Here is a 24,005-nt window from a genome sequence, read left to right as displayed (position 1 = left end):
ATGTCTATTTAGGTCTTCTGCCCATTTTTGTATTGGGTTGTTTGTTTTTTTTGATATTGAGCTGCATGAGCTGCTTGTAAATTTTGGAGATTAATCTTTTGTCAGTTGCTTCATTTGCAAATATTTTCTCCCATTCTGAGGGTTGTCTTTTCGTCTTGTTTATGGTTTCCTTTGCTGTGCAGAAGCTTTTAAGTTTCATTAGGTCCCATTTGTTTCTTTTTGTTTTTATTTCCATTTCTCTAGGAGGTGGGTCAAAAAGGATCTTGCTGTGATTTATGTCATGGAGTGTTCTGCCTATGTTTTCCTCTAAGAGTTTAATAGTGTCTGGCCTTACATTTAGGTCTTTATTCCATTTTGAGTTTATTTTTGTGTATGGTGTTAGGGAGTGTTCTAATTTCATTCTTTTACATGTAGCTATCCAGTTTTCCCAGCACCACTTATTGAAGAGGCTGTCTTTTCTCCACTATATATTCTTGTCTCCTTTATCAAAGATAAGGTGACCATATGTGTGTGGGTTTATCTCTGGGCTTTCTATCCTGTTCCATTGATCTATGTTTCTGTTTTTGTGCCAGTACCATACAGTCTTGATTACTGTAGCTTTGTAGTATAGTCTGAAGTCAAAGAGCCTAATTCCTCCAGCTCCGTTTTTCTTTCTCAAGATGGCTTTGGCTATTTGGGGTCTTTTGTGTTTCCATACAAACTGTGAGATTTTTTGTTCTAGTTCTGTGAAAAATGCCAGTGGTAGTTTGATAGGGATTGCATTGAATCTGTAGATTGCTTTGGGTAGTATAGTCATTTTCACAATGTTGATTCTTCCAATCCAAGAACATGGTATATCTCTTCATCTATTTGTATCATCTTTAATTTCTTTCATCAGTGTCTTATAATTTTCTGCATACAGGTCTTTTGTCTCCTTAGGTAGGTTTATTCCTAGGTATTTTATTCTTTTTGTTGCAATGGTAAATGGGAGTGTTTTAATTTCACTTTCAGATTTTTCATCATTAGTGTATAGGAATGCAAGAGATTTCTGTGCATTAATTTTGTATCCTGCTACTTTACCAAATTCATTGATTAGCTCTAGTAGTTTTCTGGTAGCATCTTTAGGATTCTCTTTGTATAGTATCATGTCATCTGCAAACAGTGACAGCTTTACTTCTTTTCCAATTTGGATTCCTTTTTATTTCTTTTTCTTCTCTGATTGCTGTGGCTAACACTTCCAAAACTATGTTGAATAATAGTGGTGAGAGTGGGCAGCCTTGTCTTGTTCCTGATCTTAGTGGAAATGATTTCAGTTTTTCACCATTGAGGACGATGTTGGCTGTGGGTTTGCCATATATGGCCTTTATTATGTTGAGATAGGTTCCCTGTATGCCTACTTTCTGGAGGGTTTTTATCATAAATGGGTGTTGAATTTTGTCAAAAGCTTTCTCTGCATCTATTGAGATCATATGGTTTTTATCCTTCAATTTGTTAATATGGTGTATCACATTGATTGATTTGCATATATTGAAGAATCCTTGCATTCCTGGGATAAACCCCACTTGATCATGGTGTATGATCCTTTTAATGTGCTATTGGATTCTGTTTGCCAGTATTTTGTTAAGGATTTTTGCATCTATGTTCATCAGTGATATTGGCCTGTAGTTTTTAGATTTTCATTTTTTGAGGTTTACTTTATATCCTTACTTGTTTTAGAGTTCTTGCAGAAGCAGAATATGACGTGAGGATTTATGTACAAGTAATTTATTTGGGAGGTGATCTCAGGAAGCACCTTTATGGGGTGAGACAGAGAAGGGAAGGAAGACAGTAAAGAGCACATCACCAAGCTAGTTACCACCATGGGTTCCTGGAATTTAATCCTTCTGGAAAACTCAGGGAGCCAGTGTACAAAGCAGACCTCAAAGACAACCTGCCCAAGGGTGGGGGAGACGGAGTAATTATACCTAAACTTATCAGTTATTGGTGGAGGGCTGCTGGGTGGGTGCAAAGGGGTATGAAGTCCCTGAAACTTTGGACCTTCCCCAAACAAGGGCAGAGCGGGCTCTACCCGAGTGAAAGAGCCTCCAGGCAAAGAGTAGGAGGTGCCAGCAGTCAGAAGTCTAGGAACTTTGCAAATGAAAAAGTTCTACATCAGTGGCAGTATGGGAAAGGCACGAGAGCCACAGCAATGTATTTCTGGAGTGTTTTGAGAGGTTCCAGAGGCTTTTAGTTTTCAGACATAAAGTGGCCATACATAACAGGGAATCTTGCCTATGTACAGCTTAGTGACCGTAATTATGGTCTAGTGACCAGTTAGGGGAAGGGTTTAACATCCTGTGGGTTTAGTTACACAACATCTAAATTAAAACATGACCCAGTTTTGCAAACTGAGGTTTGAAGTTAAATTTCTTTATGGCTAATATTTTGGTTTGAATGGTCACTATTATTCTTTCTCCAACCACTTTGCGAGATTTATTGCATGTGCACTGCCAGTTTGAAAATGATAATTATGTGGATTTTCAAGCAGACTACTTTGACCTTTGCATCTTCTCAGACTTCTAAGGATGGCTTTAGTTCTTCTTTGTCTCTTTAGAAAGGTGGCACATCTACTGAGACAGGGTCACGAGCTCCGGAATTCAGTCCAGGAACCATCTCTCCTAGTTGCTGCTGTCTTCAGAAGTAGCATTTGAACCACCAGGCCCTGACTTACAACCTGCACCCCCTCTTCCAGCTATACCCCTCTTTCTTTGATCTTGCAAGTCGCTACTCATTCAGAGCAACAAATGATCCCAGGAAGAGAGGAAAGGCAACGCTTTACAGTTTCTACTTCCTAGCATAGAAGGATGGGTTGGTTAAAAAAAAAATTAAAAAAAAAATTAAAGACCTATAGTTGATAACACCATATTGTATAACTGAAGTTTGCTAAGAGAGTAGAACTTGTATGTTCTCACAAATAAAAAAGGTAAATATGTGAGGTGATAGATGTGTTGGTCGACTCAGCAGGGGGAAATCCTCTCGCAATGTATACATATATCAAATCATCATGTTGTATACTTTAAATATCTTACAATTTTGTCATTTGTATCTTAAGCTGAAAAAATATTAAAAATTGCAAAAATTTTTGAACTAGTTGCAAGATTTAATTTCTTCATTTATTTTTCCTTAGAAATGATCCCCTGCTCTCCCTTCTAATTCTTGCTGCTTTGTGCCCTCCTGATATTAACCTCTCCTCAATGGTTCAAACTCCTTCATGATCCTTTTTTACTCCAGGACTCGGATGGTCTGATTTGACTAATGTGTTTGTGTCAGCATTAGAGCTGAGATGGGAATCATAATTTTCAGTGATATCACCATCATTTTTGTTAGTGCCCTTCTCTTGTTGGACCCACGTGGGTCTCCTTGTTCTGACTATCTCCTCTCTCTGCAGGCTCAGCAGCGGCCTTCTCAATGTGCCAGAGGTCCTGAAACATGGAGTGAAGATAGGGCTGGGTACAGGTTAGTAGTTTCCCATGAAGAACCATGGCAAAGTGGTTAAGTGCCTAACTTTCAAATGTGACTAATTTTCAAGTAAGAGCTCTATGTTTTAAAAGACTTAGTTTTATTTTCTGGTAGTCATGTCTAGAGCTAATAAAATAGTGAGGTTGGAAGCAGTAAGAAAGTGTATGCGAAGGGAAAAGTTTTGATGACATTAACCTCTTGAAAGCCATTAACCATGTTTACTATTCAGACACGGGGCTATAAAGGATAAGTCCTTCTCAAGTGTTTTAGAGATTCTTTTTGAAAAGTCCTTGTTTTTTTGTTTGTTTGTTTTGTTTTGTCCTTCCTGCTAAATTTCAATGGTTTGGATTTGTATGTTTTTGGTTTTCAATAACTGTGTCATCACAAATACTGTCTCAAAAGAAAATTATTCAACTTTGCCAGTAGTGAGCACAAATTCAGTCTATGCCATAACGGAGAACTCTAAGATATGTTAAAAAGCATGCTTTGCTTTTAAGCAGTTTTTAACAAAATGAGATTCTAATTCCCACAGGCAGTCTGATGTTTGCTAGGCTGAAGGACAGTCTGGGTGGCTGATGAATTAGTGATGTCTCCTTTTTTTTCACAGTACATTTGAATTGTTTTTCTTGAGTGTGTACAGTGCTGCTCACTTTAGAAGTGTCAGTCAGGCCCAAATGTTTAGGCATCCGCTGTGAACCTTTTTTTTTAATCACTGTGTGTGAATGAACTAAAAAATAAAAATTTTTTAAATGGCTGTGGGGCACAAGGTCTTATTTTTCATTCTTGATGCGTTTGTCTTCCTGATATGTAAGAGCACCAGAATGTTTGCATATTGACAATAATGGTTTTTATCATTTTCTGCAATAACTCAAGTCTCAGTTAATTTTTATACCAAGCAATATTGGTAAGACATACAATAATACAAAATGATTTATCTATAATTGTAAAGAGGTGTGCTAGATTAGAAGCTTTTCTCAATTTTACATGAATCAAAGCAATTAAAGTTCTTAAAATTTTGAATTTAAGCCTTGAATCATTGAGATTGTGTAGTACCTGGATATAGTCTCAGGTATTATGGCAGGAAACCAGTTATTTTTAACTTCACAGAAAAGCTTTAATGAATAAGAAAAAAGTGGCCAAGAGTTTTTGTCAATTAATGGAAAATTTGGTAGAAATGCAAAAATCAGATGTACTGCTTTCAAATTTTCTAGGATTTTGGTCTCCATGATTTAAGTTCATCACATGATTTCCAGTTCTTGATTTTGGGTTGTATAGTGATGGTCTAAAGGTAAAGCTATGTCACTTATTAGCTGTAAGACCTTGAACAAATTACCTTAATTTTCTAAGGCTTCGTTTCCTAATTTCTATAACAAGAACAACAATAATTATAATAATGTCTATGTTACAACCTTGTTTTGAGGCTTAAATGAAAAAAAAATGTGTGTGAGGTGGTTAGCACATACCTGGCATGTTGCAGTAGTTAATAAAGATAGGCTTAAAAGGGAAAAAGTAATGTTGGTTTCCTGATTAAAGGTTTGATTAAATATGATATATTATCATATCAACTTGGAGAATGTTGTTGCATTTTACATAGTCTCTGTTGTAACAGCCATCCTATGCACCAGTATTACCTAAACATGACCTTTATGTATATTGTCCTTCTGCTTTGGACTTCAGTAGATTATTTAACTTATACTGTGGACAGAGAGCAGGTCCAAGAATGGATTATTCACCATGTCTATAAGAAGTAGAGGCAGATCTGGACTTTCTCAAATATTAAATAGGAGAAACCCTCATGAAGCTTCACAAAAATATTGCAAAACAAGAGAAAGCAGTATCAAAAAGAAGAAGAAGATGAACATACCTCTGAAAAGCATCTACTTCAGCATCCAGAATAAGAGTTCAGAAAATTGCTATCATCCTTAGAGTACAAGAAGACATGGCAGTATGAAAAGACCATGAGTTCTGATGGAAAAGGAAAATTTGAAAATGAAAGAAGAAAACTGAAAAAGAAAAGAAAAAAAGAATAAGAAGCATGTAGACCCTCATACGCTACTGCAGGGAGATTAAATGGTACAACCAATGTAGAGAACTGTTTGGCAGTTTCTTATAAAGTTAAATATACATAGTAATTCCACTTTGGGTATTTACCCTAGAGAAATGGACACACATATTTGCACAAATTAGTTGTACAAGAATATTTATAATATCTTTATTCATAATAGCCCCAAACTGGAAATAGTCCAAACACCTTCCAACAGGAGGACAGATAGGCAAATGTGGCATATTTATACAATTAAATATTATTCAGCATTCTAAAAACAGAACAAAACATTGAAATATGCAGAATATGGATAAATCTCAAAAATATTTTGTTAAAAATGCTGGAGAGGGTGTGACGAAAAGGGAATGCTCCTACACTATTGGTGGGAATGTAAATTAGTGCAGCCACTATGGAAAAGTGGAGCTTCCTCAACTAAAAACAGAGTTGCCATATAATCCAGCAATCCTACTCCTAGGCATATATTTGGACAAAACTATAATTCAAAAAGATACATGCACCCCTATGTTCACAGCAGCATTATTTACAATAGCCAAGACATGGAAGCAACCTAAATGTCCATCAACAGAGGAATGGAAAAAGAAGATGTGGTATAGAAGATTTAGATGCCTAGAGGAGACAAGATGGCAGAATGGAAAGACTTGAGCTCACCTCCTCTCACGAAAACACCAAAATCACAACTGATTGCTGAACAACCATCAACAAAAAAGACTTGAACCTACCAAAAAAGATATTCTACATCCAAAGACAAAGAAGGAGCCACAACAAGATGGCAGGACGGGTGCTTTCACCATATAATAAAATCTCATACTTGACAGGTAGGTGACCTGCAAACTGGAAAATAATTATATTGCAGAGGTTCTCCCACAGGAGTGATAGTTCTGAGCCCCATGTCATGCTCCCCAGCCTGGGGGTCTGGCACCAGGAGGAGGAGCCCCCAGAGCATTTGGCTTTGAAGGCCAGTGGGGCTTGAATGCAGGAGCTCCACAGGACAGGGGGAAACAGACACTCCACTCTTGAGGAAGCACACAAGGTTTCACAGGAACTGGAACCCAGAGCAAAGCAGTGACTCCATAAGAGGCTGGGCCAGACCTATCTTCAAGTCTTGGAGGGTCTTCTGGGGAGGTAGGGGTTGGCTGTGGCTCACTCTGGGGGCAAGGACATTGGTGGTGGATGCCCCAGGGAATACTCATAGGCATTAACTCTCCTGGAGATAGCTGTTTTGGCACTGAGAACTGGCCTCACCCAACAGGTTGCAGGCTTCAGTGCTGGGATGCCTCAGGCCAAACAACAAACAGGGTGGGAACACAGCCCCACCCATCAGCAGACAGGCTGCCTAAAGTCATCCTGAGCCAAAAGCTGCCCACCACAGGGCACACACCAGAACCAAGAAGAATTACAATCCTGCACCCTGAGGAATGGAGACGGCAAACACAGAAAGTTAGACAAAATGAGACAGCAGAAAGAAGGAACAAGATAAAAACCCAGAAGAACTAAGTGAAGTTGAGATAGGCAATCTACATGAAAAAGAATTCATAGTAATGATAGTAAATGTGATTCAAGATCTTGGAAAAAGAATGGAGGCACAGACTCAGAGGATACAAGAAATGTTTAATAAAGAGCTAGAATCTTTAGAAAAAACAGAGGTGAACAATAAAATCACTGAAGTGAAAAACATACTAGAGGGAATCAATAGCAGAATAAATTAGGCAGAAAAACGAATAAGTAAGCTGGAAGACAGACTGGTGGAAACCACTGCTGCAGAACAAAGAAAGAAGAATGAAAAGAAATGAGGACAGTCAAAGAGACCTCTGGGACAACATTAAACACACCAACATTTGCATTATAGGGGTCCCAGAAGGAGAAGAGAGAGAGAAAGGGCCTGAGAAAATACGTGAAAAGACAGTAGTCGAAAATGTCCCTAACATGGGAAGGAAACACTCACTCAAGTACAGGAAGCACAGAGTCCCATACAGGATAAACCCAAGGAGGAACACACCAAGACACATATTAATCAAACTGACAAAAATTAAAGACAAGGAGAAAACATTAAAAGCAACAAGGGAAAAGCAATAAGTAACCTTATGGGAGTTCCCTTGTATGTTGTCAGCTGATTTTTCAGCAAAAACTGTGCAGGCCAGAAGGGAGTGACATGATATATTTAAAGTGATGAAAGGGAAAAACCTATAACCAAGAATACTCTACCTAGCATGGCTCTCATTCAAATTTGACAGAGAAATCAAAAGCTTTACAGACAAGCAAAAGCTAACAGAATTCAGGACCACCAAACCAGCTTTACAGCAAATGCTAAAGGAACTTTTCTAGGCAGAAAAGAAAAGGCCACAACGAGAAACAAGAAAATTACGAAATGGGAAATCTCACCAGTAAAGGCAAACATACAGTAAACGTAGGAAATCATCCACACACAAATATATCAAAACCAGCAAACATGAAAAGAGGAGAGTACAAATGCAGGATATTGGAAATGCATTTGAAATTAAGAGACCAACAGCTTAAAACAAACTTGCATATGTATACAGACTAATCTATCAAAACCTCATGGTAACTGCAAACCAAAAATCTACAATAGATACACACACACAAAAGAAAAGAGAATTCAAACACAACATTAAAGTTAGACATCAAGTCACAAAACAAAAGAGGAAGGGAAGAAAAAAGACCTGCAAAAACAAACCCCAAACAATTAACAATGGCAATAAGAACATTCATATCGATAATTACCTTAAATGTAAATGGATTAAATGCTCCAACCAAAAGACATAGACTGGCAGAATAGATACAAAAATAAGACCCATATATATGCTATCTACAAGCAACCCATTTCAGATCTAGGGACACATACAGACTGAAAATGAGGGGATGGAAAAAGGTATCCCATGCAAATGGAAATCAAAAGAAAGCTGGAATAGCAATACTCAGACAAAATAGACTTTAAAATAAAAACTGTTACAAGAGACAAAGAAGGACACTAAATAATGATAAAAGGATCAATCCAAGAAGATATAACAATTGTAAATATATATGCATCCAAAATAGGAGCACCTCAATATATAAGGTAAATGCTAACAGCCATAAAAGGAGAAATTGACAGTAACAGGGTAATAATGGGGGCCTTTAACATCCCACTTTCATCAATGGACAGATCATCCAGAAATAAAATCAATAAGGAAATACAGGCCTTAAATGACACATAAGAGCAGATGGACTTAATTGATATTTATAAAGCATTCCATCCAAAGGCAGCAGAAAAAACACATTCTTCTGAAGTGCACATGCAACATTCTCCAGGATAGAACACATGCTGGGCCACAATGCAAACCTCAGTAAACTTAAGAAAACTGAAATCATACCAAGCATTTTCTCCAACCACAACACTATGAGATTAGAAATCAACTACAAGAAAAAAAATGGAAAAAACACAAACACGTGGAGGCTAAACTATATGTTACTAAACAACCGATGGATCACTGAAGAAATCAAAGAGGAAATCAAAAAATACCTAGAGACAAATGAAAATGAAAACACAACAATCCAAAACCTATGGGACACAGCAAAAGCAGTTCTAAGAGGAAAGTTTATAGCAATACAATCTTATCTCAGGAAACAAGAAAAATCTCAAATAAACAATCTAAACTTACACCTAAAGAACCGAGAGAAAGAAGAACAAACAAAATCCAAAGTTAGTAGAAGGAAAGAAGTCATAAAGATCAGAGCAGAAATAAATGAAAGAGAAATGAAAAAAAGAAAAGATCAATGAACCTAAAAGCTGGTTCTTTGGGGAAAATAAACAAAAGTGATAAACCTTTAGCCAGACTCATCAAGAAAAAAAGGGAGAGGATTCAAATCAATAAAATTAGAAATGAAAAAGGTGAAGTTACAATTGACACTACAGAAATACAAAGGATCATAAGAGATTACTACAAGCAACTATATGCCAATGAAATGGAAAACCAGAAGAAATGGACTAATTCTTAGAAAGGTACAATCTTCCAAGACTGAACCAGAAAGAAATAGAAAATATGAAGAGACCAATCACAAGTACTGAAATTGAAACTGTGATGAAAAAGCTTCCAACAAACAAAAGTCCAGGACTAGATGGCTTCCAGGCGAATTCTGTCAAACATTTAGAGAAGAGTTAATAACTATCCTTTTGCAGAGGAAGGAACACTCCCAAACTCATTCTAGGAAGCCACCATCACCCTGATACAAAAACCAGCCAACGATACCACGAGAAAAGTGAATTACAGGCCAATATCACTGATGAACATAGACTCAAAAATCCTCAACCAAATACTAGCAAACCAAATCCAACAATACATTAAAGGATGATACACCATGATCAACCAGGATTTATCCCAGGGGTGCAAGGATTTTTCAATATCTGCAAATCAATCACTGTGATACACCCCATTAACATTGAAGAATAAAAACCATATGATCATCTCAATAGATGCGGGAAAAGCTTTTGACCAAATTCAACACCCATCTGTGATAAGAACTCTCCAGAAAGTGGGCATAGAGGGAACCTACCTCAACATAATAAAGGCCATATATGACAAACCCACAGCTAACATCATACTCAATGGGGAAAAGCTGAAACCATTTCCTCTATGATCAGGAACAAGACAAGGATGTCTGCAATCACCACTTTTATTCAACATGGTTTTAGAAGTCCTAGCCATGGCAATCAGAGAAGAAGAAGAATAAAAGGTATCCAAATTGGAAAAGAAATAAAACTGTCATTGTTTGCATATGACATGATACTATACATAGAAAATCCTAAAGATGCCACAGAAAAGTACTAGAGCTCATCAGTGAATTCAGTAAGGTTGCAGGATACAAAATTAATACACAGAAATCTGTTGCATTTCTATACACTAACAACGAAAGATCAGAAAGAGAAATTATGGAAACAATCCCATTTACCATTGCATAAGAAAGAATAAAATACCTAGGAATAAACGTACCTAAGGAGGTAAAAGACCTGTATTCTGAAAGCTATAAGATGCTGATGAAAGAAATAAAAGATAACACAAACAGACAGAAAGATATTCCATGTTCTTGTATTGGAAGAATCAATATTGTCAAAATGACTGTACTACCCAAGGCAATCTACAGATTCAATGCAATCCCTATTAAATTACCAATAACATTTTTCACAGAAATAGAACAAAAAATTTTTTAATTTGTGTGGAAACACAAAAGACAACAGAGCCAAAGCAAACCTGAGAAAGAAAAACGGAGCTGGAGGAATCAGGCTCCCTGACTTCAGACTATACTACAAAGCTACAGTAATCAAAACAGTATGGTACTGGCACAAAAACAGAAATATAGATCAATGGAACAGGATAGAAAGCCCAGAAATAAACCCATGCACCTATGGTCAACTAGTCTACTACAAAGGAGGCAAGAATATAGAATGGAGAAAAGACAGTCTCCTCAATAAGTGTTGCTGGGAAAACTGGACAGCTACACATAAAAGAATCAAATTAGAACATTCTCTAACTCCATACACAAAAATAAACTCAAAATGGATTAAAGACCTCAATGTAAGACCAGATACTATAAAATTCTTAGAGGAAAAACACAGGAGAACACTCTTTGACATAAATTGCAGCAAGATCTTTTTGGATCCACCTCCTAGAGTAATGAAAATAAAACAAAAATAAACAAATGGGACCTAATGAAACTTAAAAGCTTTTGCACAGCAAAGGAAACCATAAACAAAATGAAAAGACAACCCATAGAATGGGAGAAAAATATTTGCAAATGAATCTCCAAAATAAACAAACAGCTCATGCAGCTCAATATCAAAAAAAAACCCACAACCCAATCAAAAAATGGGCAGGGGCTTCCCTGGTGGCACAGTGGTTAAGAATCCGCCTGCCAATGCAGGGTACATGGGTTTGAGCCCTGGTCCAGGAAGATCCCACATGCCACGGAGCAACTAAGCCCATGCGCCACAACTACTGAGCCTGTGCTCTAGAGCCTGCGAGCTACAACTACTGAGCCCACGTGCTACAACTACTGAAGCCCACACGCCTAGAGCCCGTGCTCCACAACAAGAGAAGCCACCATGATGAGAAACCCGTGCACCGCAATGAAGAGTAGCCCCCGCTCGCCGCAACTAGAGAAAGCCCACACGCAGCAACAAAGACCCAATGCAGCCAAAAAAAAAAAAAAAAAAAGGGCAGAAGATCTAAATAGACATTCCTCCAGAGAAGACATACAGAGGGAATTCCCTGGCAGTCCAGTGGTTAGGACTGAGCGCTTTCACTGCCATGGCCCAGGTTCAATCCCTGGTCAGGGAACCTGCAAGCTGCGTGGTACAGCTAAAAAAAAAAAAAGAAGAAGACATACAGAAGACCAAAAAGCACATGAAAAGATGCTCAACATCACTAGTTATTAGGGAAATTCAAATCAAAACTACAATGAGGTATCACTTTACATCAGTCAGAATGGCCATCATCAAAAAGTCTACAAACAATAAATGCTGCAGAGGGTGTGGAGAAAAGGGAACCCTCTTATACTGTTGGTGGGAATGTAAACTAGTACAACCATTGTGGAGAAGAGTATGGAGGATCCTTAAAAAACTAAAAATAGAACTACCATATGATCCAGGGATCCTACTCCTGGGCATGTATCCACAGAATAACATACTTTGAAAAGATACATGCACCCCAGTGTTCATTGTAGCACTATATACAATAGCAAAGACTTGGAAGCAACCTAAATGTCCACTGACAGAGGAATGGATAAAGAAGATGTGGTATATATATACACAAGGGAATATCATTCAGCCATTAAAACGAGTGAAATACTGCCATTGGCAGCAACATGGATGGACCTAGAGATTATCACACTAAGTGAAGTAAGTCAGAGAAAAATATCATATGATATCACTTATATGTGGAATCTAAAAAATGATACAAATGAACTTATTTACAAAACAGAAATATACCCACAGACATAGAAACCAAACTTATGGTTACCAAAGGGGATAGGGGGAGGAAGAAGTTAGGAATTTGGGATTAACAGATACACATTACTATATATAAAATAAACAAACAAGGATCTACTGTATAGCACAGGGAACTATATTCAACATCTTGTAATATATTCAATATCTTTTAATAACCTCCAACGGAAAAGAATCTGAAAAAGAATTTTTTTTATATAAATATAACTTTTAAAATAAAGTTTTATATATATAATTTATCACTTTGCTTTACACCTGAAACATGTAAATCAACTATACTTCAATTAAAAAAAAATCCTTAAGCATTCCCTCCCATTACCAACAGTGTCAAGTCTAAATTCCTTAGGGAAGTAAAGATATCAGGCACCACCTGGTCCCTCCTGTCCTTCCCACTCATCTCTTCCTGTATCTACGGAACAGAAACAGACTCACAGACATAGAGAACAGACTTACGGTTGCCAAGGGGGAGGAAGTTTGGGGGAGGGATGGATTGGGAGTTTGGGATTAGCAGATGCAAACTATTATATATAGGATGAATAAACAACAAGGTCCTACTGTATAGCACAGGGGAATATGTTCAATATCCTGTGATAAACCATAATGTAAAAGAATATGAAAAAGAATATATATATAATATAGTTTATATATATATATATATATAACTAAATTACTTTGCTCTACAGCAGAAACTAACACAACAAATGTAAATCAACTATACTTAAATAAAATAAATTTTAAAAAGGGGTCCAATCAAGACGGCAGAGCAGAAGGACGTGGAGCTCACCTCCTCCCACAAATACAGCAAACAATTCTCACAGAATACCTACTGAACGCTGGCAGAAGACCTCAGGTAACAGAAAACTATCTGAGAAATTTCTCCACCTTAACTGGGTAGGATGAAAGAAGAAGGAAAAAAAGGAAGCGGGCTGGGACCTGTGCCCCAGGGAGGGAGGTGAAAAAGAGGAAAGGTTCCTGCACCCCAGGAAGCCCTCTCTCTGGTGGGGGACAGAAAGCAAGCTTCAGAGGCTTGGAGGAAAGCACAGCATTTGGTTTGTGGCTGGCAGAACAGAGAGAGAGCTTCCCAGAAGGTCTGTGCCACTGCCCTGCACTCCCCAGCCTGAGACGTGTGTCTGCTGTTGCAGGTGGGGGCTGGGTGCTGAAACTTGAGCTTTAGAGGACAGACCTAGGGAGAGACCTGGGGTTGGCTGTGGGGACACAGCCTGAAAGGGCTGGAGTATGGTATGGCCACAACCTGGGATGTACATAGAGAAGCCCAGGCCCACCATAGAAGTGAAGCACCATTAAGGGGCGCGTGAAGGGAGTGGCAGGGCCCACCATAGCAGCCTTTTTCTCCATGCTCGCTCAGGTGGCACAGCACAGCCTCTGTGAGCTCTGGGAGCACGCAAGCCAGTGGGTTGCCCACACACAGAGTTGGGGCTGACATCAGAGCTCAGCCCCAGGGGTTGCACAACTTAGGAAGCAGGACTGAAATCTCTCCCTGTGGCTGCACAATACACGGATTTACGCCACTGCCACTGGCTTTGTAAACTCAGTGCCTGTGGGTCATCAGAGTGGATGGTGGGTTCTCCCGTGGCTGGGACAGGTCTGGCCTTAGCAGCTGTGGGCTTTGTGGGCGTGTTCATGTGGAGGCTGGGCCAGGCCAGGGTCTGGGCTGTCTACACAGCTTCCATGGTGAGCCCAGGTGTGAGAGTGCTGCAGTCCTGGTATCTGACTTTAGTGGATCTGCGCCTACAGATCTCTGCTGGTGGCTTTGTGATAACAATGCCTGAGGGACACCAGAGCCAATTGCTGGCATTCCCATGGTGGAGGCAGAGCCAAGGGCAGTGCTAACCTCAGTGTACTTTGTGAGCCTGTACAGCGGGTGACAGGTGACACACCAAAGTGCACTCCCAGGTGGACAGCTTCGGTGAAGGAATACTCAGTGGCTCCTCTCCCAGTGGGAGTGCTCCAACCCTGCTTACCTCACACCACAGCTCAGAAATGGATAAGGGGCTTCTACTCCAACAACTAGGGAGAAGACCCTGCCCCCACAAGGCTGTGACAACCACAGAGCAAAGAGGAGGCCCCACTCAACATCCAGTACCAGCTCTGATCACCACAACACCAGTCACACCCCCCATCAAGAGGATAATGGCCAGCACACACTGAGGAAAGAGGCAGCAGGCATCCATATTAAAAATAGCACTTGTACCAAAAATATTAAACCTACACAGGCTAATTAGGGATGCTCCCACATAAAAATATCCCTCCAAGACCACAGTAGATAATTGTTTCTCCTAAACTCATAGAGTAAGATAAACATAAGAAAAATGAAGAAGCAGAGGAACCACTCCCAGTTAAAAGATCAAGAGAATTCCCCTGAAAGAACAATTAACCAGACCTCTCCAGCTTAACAGACACTGAATTCAAAAAGGAGAAAATCAAAATCCTGAAGGAATTTAAAAAGGCTATCAATAGAAAGGCAGATTACTGTAAAAGGGAAGTAGAAACTATAAAGAGGAGCCAAGAAAAATAAGAAAACTCATTTGTTGAGATGAAAGCTGAGCCAAAGGCAATGAATAGCAGATTGAATAATGCAGGAAAACGAATAAGTGATCTGGAAGACAGAATAATGGAAATCACTCAAACAGAACAGCAGACAGAAAGTCAAATGAAACAAAAATGAAAGCAATATAAGAGACCTATGGAATAATATAAAGCGTGTCAATCTATGCATAATAGGGATTCCAGAAGAAGAAGAAAGAGAAAAAGGGATTGAAAGTGTATTTGAATAAATTATGGCTGAAAACTTCCCAAACCTAAAGAAGGAAACAGATATGCAGGTACAAGCAGCACAGGGCGTCCCCAACAAGATGAACTCAAACAGACTACACCAAGACATATTATAATTAAAATGGCAAAAGTTAAAGAGGGGGATTCTAAAGGCAGCAAGAGAAAAACAAAGAGTTAATTACAAAGAAACCCCCATAAGGCTATCAGCTGATTTCTCGACAGAAATGTTGCAGGCCAGAAGGGAGTGGCAAGATATATTCAAAGTCCTAAAAGGGAAAAATCTGCAAACTGGGTTATTCTACCCAGCAAGATTATCATTTAGAATAGAAGGAGAGAAAAAGAATTTCTCAAGACAAGCAAAAGCTGAGAAAAACCCCACAGCAATACTAAACCTATTCTAAAAGAAATATTGAAAGGTCTTCTCTAAATAGAAAAGAAGCAAGAATCTATAGGAAAGAGAAAATCACAACTGGAAATAAGTCACTTAAATAAGCCAGTACAGAGATTAAAAAAAATCAGAAAATGTTTGTGAAAGTGATGATAACCACAATGAACAGTAAAAAGATAAACATGAAGATGTAAAAGAGGACATCAAAATCATAAAATGTGGAGTAGGAGAGTAAGAAAATGTAGATTCTTTTTTTTTTAGAATGTGTTTGATCCTATATGACTATCAGTCTAAAGCAAGTATATATAGGAAGGGGTTAACATACTTGAACAACGTGGTAACAAATAAAAAACATACAATAGATTCACAAAAACCAAAAAAAAACAGAACACAAGTGTAATATAGAAGGAAATCATCAAACCATAAAAGGAAAAACAAAAAAAAATAAAAGGGACAAAGAAGATATACAAAATCAACTGGAAAACAACGTTTAAAATAGCAATAAATATCTATCAATAATCATGTTAAATGTCAATGGATTAAATGCTCCAATCAAAAGACAGAGAGTGGCAGATTAGATAAAAAAAAAAAACAAGTGCCTACAATATGCTGCTTACAAGAGACCCACTTTAGGGCAAAGAACACACATAGATAGAAAGTGAGGGAATGGAAAAAGATATTTCATCTTTTGGGGACTGCAATACTAATATCATACAAAATAGACTTTAAAACAAAGGCCATAAAGGAAAAGAAGGACACTATATAATGATAAAAGGATCAATACAAGAAGAGGATATTACACTCATCAACATATACGCACCCCACATAGGAGCACCCAACTACATAAAACAAATAGTAACAGACATAAAGGGAGAAACTGATGGGAATCCAATAATAGTATGAGACTTTAACACCCTACTCACATCAATGGACAGATCTTCTAGACAGAAAATCAATAAGGCACATTGAGATCCTAAATGATACAACAGAATAGACTTAATTGATATCTTCAGGACATTACATCCAAAAAAAAAAAACACACACAATACATATTATTTTCAAGTGCACACGGAACATTCTCTAGGATTTACCACATACTAGGACACAAAACAAGCCTCAATAAATTTAAGAGTGTAGAAATTATTTCAAGCATCTTTTCTGACCACAATGACATGAAACTAGGAATCAACCAGAGGAAAGAAATGAGAATAAAACGATTACATGGAGACTAAACAACATGCTACTAAAAAACCAGTGGGTCAACAATGAATACAAAGAGGAAATTAAAAAATACCTTGAGGCAAATGACAATGAAAACATAACCATATAAAATCTATGGGATGCTGCAAAAGCAGTTATTAGAGGGTAGTTCATAGCAATACAGACCTTCCTCAGAAAACAAGAAAAATCTTAAATAAACAACCTAACTTACCACCTAAAAGAACTAGAAAGAGAAGAACAAAAGCTAAAGTCAGCATAAGGAAGGAAATAATAAAGATCAGAGAGGAAATAAATAAAATAGAGATTAAAAATTAGAAAAAAAAATCAATAAAACCAAGAGCTGGTTCTTCAAAAGGGTAAATAAAATTGACAAACCTCTGGCCAGGCTCACCAAGAAGAAAAGGGAACCCAAATAAACAAAATAAGAAATGAAAAAGGAGAAGAAACATCCAATACCACAGAAATACAAAAAGCCATAAGAGAATACTATGAATAATTATATGCCAACAAATTCAACAACCTAGAAGAATGGACTTGTTTCTAGAAACATACAGCCCACCAAAACGGAATAAAGAAGAAATAGATAATTTGAACAGACCAATCACTAGAAGTGAAATAGAATCTATAATTTAAAAAAACTCCCTATAATACAAAAGTCCAGGACCAGATGGCTTCACAGGTGAAATCTACCAAACATACAAAGAACTTATACCAATCCTTCTCAAACTCTTCCAAAAGATTGAAAAGGAGGGAACACTCTCAAAGACATTCTATGAAGCCACCATCACCTTGATAGCAAAACCAGACAAAGACACCACCAAAAAAGAAAATTACAGGCCAATATCTTTGATGAATATAGATGCAAAAATTCTCAGCAAAATATTAGCAAACCAAATCCAACAACACATAAAAGAGATCATACACCACGACCAAGTTGTATTTATCCCAGGGTCACAAGGATGGTTCAACATACACAAATCAATCAAAGTGATACACCACATCTACAAAAGTAAAGACAAAAATCACATGATCTCAATAGATGCAGAAAAAGCATTTGATAAAATTCAACATCCATTCATGATAAAAACTCTTACCAAAGTGGGTAGAGAGGGAACATATCTCAACATAATAAAAGCTATTTCTGACAAACCCACAGCCAATATAATACTCAATGGTGAAACGCTGAAAGCTTTCCCACTAAAATCTGGAACAAGACAGGATGCCCACTCTCACCACTTCTATTCAACATAGTATTGGAAATCCTAGCCACAGCAGTCAGACAAGAAAAAGAAGTAAAAGGTATCCAAATTGTAAGGGAAGAGGTAAAATTGTCATTACATGCAGATGACAAGATATTATATATAGAAAACCCTAAAGACTCCACACAAACACTAATAGAACTGATAAATTCAGCAAGGTAGCAGGATACAAGATTAACTTAAAGAAATCAGTTGCATTTCTTCATACTCAAAATAAGAGAAAGGGAATGTAAAAAAACAATCCCTTTTAAAATTCCATCAAAAAAATAAAATACTTAGGAATAAACCTGACCAAGAAGGTGAAAGACTTACATGCTGAGAATGATAAAACATTAATAAAGGAAATTGAAGATGATTCAAAGAAATGGAAAGATATCCCATGCTCTTGGATTGGAAGAATTAATATTGTTAAAATGGCCATACTACCCAAAGCAATCTACAGATTTAATGTGATCCCTATCAAATTACCCATGACATTTTTCACATAACTAAAACAAATAATCCTAAAATTTATATGGAACCATAAAAGACCCAGAATTACCAAAGCAATCCTGAGGAAGAAGAACAAAAGAGGAGGCATAACCCTCCCAGACTTCAGACAATACTACAAAGTTACAGTAATCAAAACAGCATGGTATTGGCACAAAAACAGACATATGTATCAATGGAACAGAAAAGACAGCACAGAAATAAACCCACACACCTGCAGTCAATTAATCTTTGACAGAGGGGGCAAGAATATACAATGGAAAAAATAGTCTCTTCACCAAGTAGTATTGGGAAAGTTGGACAGCCACATGTAACCCAATGAAGTTAGAACACACCCTTACATCATACACAAAAATAAACTCAAAATGGCTTAAAGACTTAAATATAAGACATGACACCATAAAACTTCTAGAAGAGAACATAGGCAAAACATTCTCTGACATAAGTTGTACCAATGTTTTCTTAGGTCAGTCAATAGAAATAGAAAGCAAATACTAATAGAAATAAAAAGGCCAATAAAAATAAAAGCAAGGCAATAGAAATAAAAGCAAAATAAAAATAAAAGCAAAAATAAACAAGTGGGACCTAATCAAACTCACAAGCTTTTGTACAGCAATGGAAACCATCAACACAATGAAAAGACAGCCTATGGACTGGGAGAAGACATTTGCAAATGATGCTACCAACAAGGGCTTAATTTCCAAAATATATAAACAGCTCATACAACTCAACAACACACACACAAAAACAAACAACCCAATCAAAAAATGGGCAGAAGACCTTAATAGACATTTCTCCAAAGAAGACATGCAGATGACCAACAGGCACATGAAAAGATACTCAACATCACTAATTATTAGAGAAATGCAAATCAAAACTACAATGAGGTACCACCTCACACCAGTTAGAATGGGCATCATCAGAAAATCTACAAACAACAAATGCTGGAGAGGGTGTGGAGAAAAGGGAACCCTCCTTCACTATTGGTAGGGATGTAAAGTGCAGCCACTATGGAGAACAGTATGGAGGTTTCTCAAAAAACTAAAATTAGAGTTGCCATATGATCCAGCAGTCCCACTCCTGGGCATATATCCAGGTAAAACTATAATTCGAAAAGATACATGCACCCCTATGTTCATAGCAGCGCTGTTTACAATAGCCAAGACATGGAAGCAACCTAAAAGTCCATCGACAGATGAATGGATAAAGAAGATGTGGTACATATATACAATGGAATACAATTCAGCCATAAAAAAGACTGAAATAATGCCATTTGGCATTACCTAGAGATTATCATACCAAGTGAAGTAAGTCAGAAGGAGAAAGACAAATACCATATGATATCGCTTACGTGTGGAATCTAAAATATGATACAAATGAACCTATCTACAAAACAGAAACAGACTCACAGACATAGAGAACAGACTTGTGGTTGCTGAAGAGGGTGGGAGGGAGAGGGATGGACTGGGAGTTTGGGGTTAGTAGATGCAAACTATTACATTTAGAATGGATAAACAACAAGGTTGTAGTGTATAGCACAGGGAACTCTATTCAATATCCTGTGATAAACCATAATAGAAAAGAATATGAAAAACAATGTATATATGTATGTAAACTGAGTTACTTTGCTGTATAGCAGAAATTAACACAACACTGTAAATCAACTATACTTCAATAAAATAATTTTTTAAATTAATTAATTTAAAATTAATTTTGTTAAGTGAAAAAAGCCAGGCACAAAAGAGCACACAACTGTATGGTTTGTTCCCTATGTATGAAATCCAGGGATCAACAGAGCTAACCTACATTGACAGAAATCAGAAAATGGTTGCCAAGGCCTGGGGGTGGGTGTGGGGAGGGGAATTGACTGGAAAGGGCCATAAGGGACCTTGCTGGAGTAATAGAAATGTTTAATATCTTGTTTTCTTGAAAGGTAGTTAAATGCCTATATACAATTGTTAACATTCATCAAACTGAACACAAGTTCTGTGCATTTTATGATATCTTAATTATCCTTCAGTTAAAAAACAAGAAACAAGCCATATAGAAAGCTATGAAATGTAGAATTATTGTTGCAGAAAATTAAATCAGTGCTGTGGAGAACAAAGTTGACCAAAGATCAAAGGGGGTGTTTGAGCATGATCCACATGGAGGGCAGAGAGCACAGCACCAGCACACGGGATTTTCCTGACCAAGGTTCCAGAACTAATGGAACAGAAGCAATCATAAGAGCTCTGAAGGATAAATCTTTTCTGAAGTTAAGAAAGAACCAAGTATCATATTGCAAGAACTTACCCTGTTCTAGGCTAAACCATAATTGAACTCATTATGGCAAAATATTTGAATTATAAAGAAAAAGAAAGAAAGTTCTAAAACATTGAGGCAGGGGGAAAAGTCAGTTATCAATAAAACAAAAACCAATTTGGTTGCAGTTGTTTTTGTTGGCCCACAAAATATCAAGAACAGGAGTTTGGAGACAAAGTGGTTGTTATTCAAGAATATTATACTGGACCACATTCTCCCTCATGTGTGAAGGCAACAAAATTCTCAGACGTACAAAGGTTTGGAAAATATTCTCCCCATGAACCCTTTGAAGAAATTAGTTGAAAATCTTTATCATTCAATGAGTGATGAGGCAAAATGAAGGGTCATGGTATAGAGGAGTAATGGTACAACAGGATGTCAGGGAAGGCTAAAATCATTTAAAACAGGAATAAGAAAAAAAATTGTAAAGGAGTTTAAAAAGTGATAGTAAAACTCAATGTATTTCAAGAGAGAATACACACAATGTTAAAAGTAATATCCTTTTTAAAAAACTATCAGACTATGAGTCTTAAACTGCTCTAAAAACAAAGTCTTAATAAACAACAACAAAACATTTAAATAAATCAAAATGGCAACATAAATCAAGAAGGTGTTTCCCTCTGTTTGGGCAGTGGTTCCTGGGACCTGAATATATGATGCTTTTTTAAAAAAATTTTTTATTGGAGTATAGTTGATTTATAATGTGCTGGTTTCAGGTGTACAGCAAAGTGAATCAGTTATACATATATCCACTTTTTCAGATTCTTTTCCCATATAGGCTATTAGAGCATTGAGTAGAGTTCCCTTTGCTATACAGTAGGTCCTTATTAGTTATCTATTTTATATATAGTAGTGTGTATGTATGATGCTATTTTTGAAACTGCATGTCAGGTTCTTCCGTTTTGGTATTTTCCCTGTATCATTTGAACGTCTTCAATATTTTATCATAAAATTTTAAAATAATATATGGGCTGCAAGAAGAACCTGCCAAGTACTAAAAATTATTCTACTTTCTGATTTTCTTAACAGAAACCGAGAAGTTGTAGTTTATGTGTAAGGTTGAGAGGATGAAGATATATTTGGCAAGTGGGAGCAAAATTATAAGTGTATAAAATTCTTTGTCTCAGAAAAAAAAAAGACGTAACAAATTACCAAAAAAACAGTAACCTGAAAAAAAAAATGGAACAAGTTTATATCAACAAGACCTACAAATTCATCAAAACAACATATATGGAGCCAGGATTCCACTTTCTAGGGACAAATTCCTATCCTTCTAACTTACTTCAGTTAATCCCAAAGCAACATTCTTTGATGAACTTGTAGACTCCAATCCAATGTTTACATGCTTTTTCACAATCCATTATTCCCTTCCTAATTTATGTATCTTAGATGCCAGAGTACTCACTATAATCATTCCCTTGGAACTTCCTCGTTTCTCATGTCCCTCTTGTTTTCTTTGTATTCACTTTCAAAAAGCCCAACCCCCTTGGTTGTCTCAACTATTCCCCTTCTCAGTGTTTACAGCTGAGCAGCTGGATGTTGCTGGAAAAAAATTTTCTAGTGGTTTCATTTTAAATGTTGCTCTCAAATCCTAAGTGGCCCTTAGCCCTACCCAAATAGACAATTATGTTCCTCTAATATGTCCCCATATTCCAAGACAGACTTATCTCATTTCTTCCTAAACTTTTAATCCCATATCATACCCTCCTCACTTCTAGCTAATGGCCTTATCTCATAAATCTTTGAGAAAATAGAAACAATCAGAAGCCCTACCTATTTCTCTCTCTCTCTCCCTCCCTCCCTCCCTCCCTCTCTCTCTGTCTCCCCCCTCCCTCCCTCCCTCCCTCTCTCTCTCCCCCCCTCTCCCCCTCCCCGCTCCCTCTCCCCCTCCCCCTCCCTCCCTCTTCCTCCCTCCCTCCCTCTCTCTCTCTCTCTCTCTCTCTCTCTCTCATTTTCTCACTTTTCTTCTAAGCCGTATGCTTAACAGGGCCATGGTGCTCCAGCCAGCTGTCAGGCCTGGGCCTCTGAGGTGGGAGAGCTGAGTTCAGCACACTGGACCACCAGAGGCCTCCCAGCTCCACGTAATATCAATTGACGAGAGCTCTCCCAGAGAGCTCCGTCTCAATGTTAAGACCCAGCTCCACTCAACAACCAGCAAGCTCCAGTGCTGGACACTCCATGCAAAACAACTAGTAAGACAGGAACACAACCCCACCCATTACCATAGAGGCTGCCTAAAATCATAATAAGGTCACAGACACCCCAAAACACACCACCGGACATGGTGCTGCCCACCAGAAAGACAAGATCCAGCCTCATCGACTGGAACACAGGCACCAGTCCCCTCCACCAGGAAGTGTACACAACCCACAGAACCAACCTTACCAACCGGGGGCAGACACCAAAAACGACGGGAACTACGAACCTGCAGCCTGAGAAAAGGAGACCCCAAACACAGTGAAGCAAAATGAGAAGACAGAGAAATACTCAGAAGATAAAGGAGCAAAGTAGAAACCCACGAGACCAAACAAATGAAGAGGAAATAGGCAGTCTACCTGAAAAAGAATTCAGAGTAATGACAGTAAAGTGATCCAAAATCTTGTAAATAGAATGGAGAAAATACAAGAAACGTTTAACAAGAACCTAGAAGAACTAAAGAACAAACAAACAGTGATGAACAACACAATAAATGAAATTAAAAATTCTCTAGAAGGAATCAATAGCAGAATAACTGAGGAAGAAGAACGGATAAGTGACCTGGAAGATAAAATAGTGGAAATAACTACCACAGAGAAAAATAAAGAAAAAAGAATGAAAAGAATTGTGGACAGTCTCAGAGACCTCTGGGACAACACTAAATGCACCAACATTTGAATTCTAGGGGTCCCAGAAAAAGAGGAGAAAAAGAAAGGGACAGAGAAAATATATGAAAAGATTATAGTTGAAAACTTCCCTAATATGGGAAAAGAAATAGACAACTCCAGGAAGTGCAGAGAGTCCCATACAGGATAA

General features: G+C 37.7%; 1 protein-coding gene across 1 annotated transcript in view; it reads left to right on the top strand.

Moving 5' to 3' along the window:
- Positions 1 to 24,005, top strand: part of GDA (guanine deaminase) — a 126,041-nt gene that overhangs the window by 82,840 nt on the left and 19,196 nt on the right. The window contains exon 10 of the mRNA XM_061201187.1: positions 3,407 to 3,474. Coding sequence (XP_061057170.1) covers positions 3,407 to 3,474 — 68 coding nt within the window. The remainder of the gene's footprint in view (positions 1 to 3,406; positions 3,475 to 24,005) is intronic.

This window comes from Eubalaena glacialis, chromosome 9, assembly GCF_028564815.1.
Source record: "Eubalaena glacialis isolate mEubGla1 chromosome 9, mEubGla1.1.hap2.+ XY, whole genome shotgun sequence".
Classification (NCBI taxonomy): Eukaryota; Metazoa; Chordata; class Mammalia; order Artiodactyla; family Balaenidae; genus Eubalaena; species Eubalaena glacialis.
This window is presented reverse-complemented; position numbering and strand designations above follow the sequence as displayed.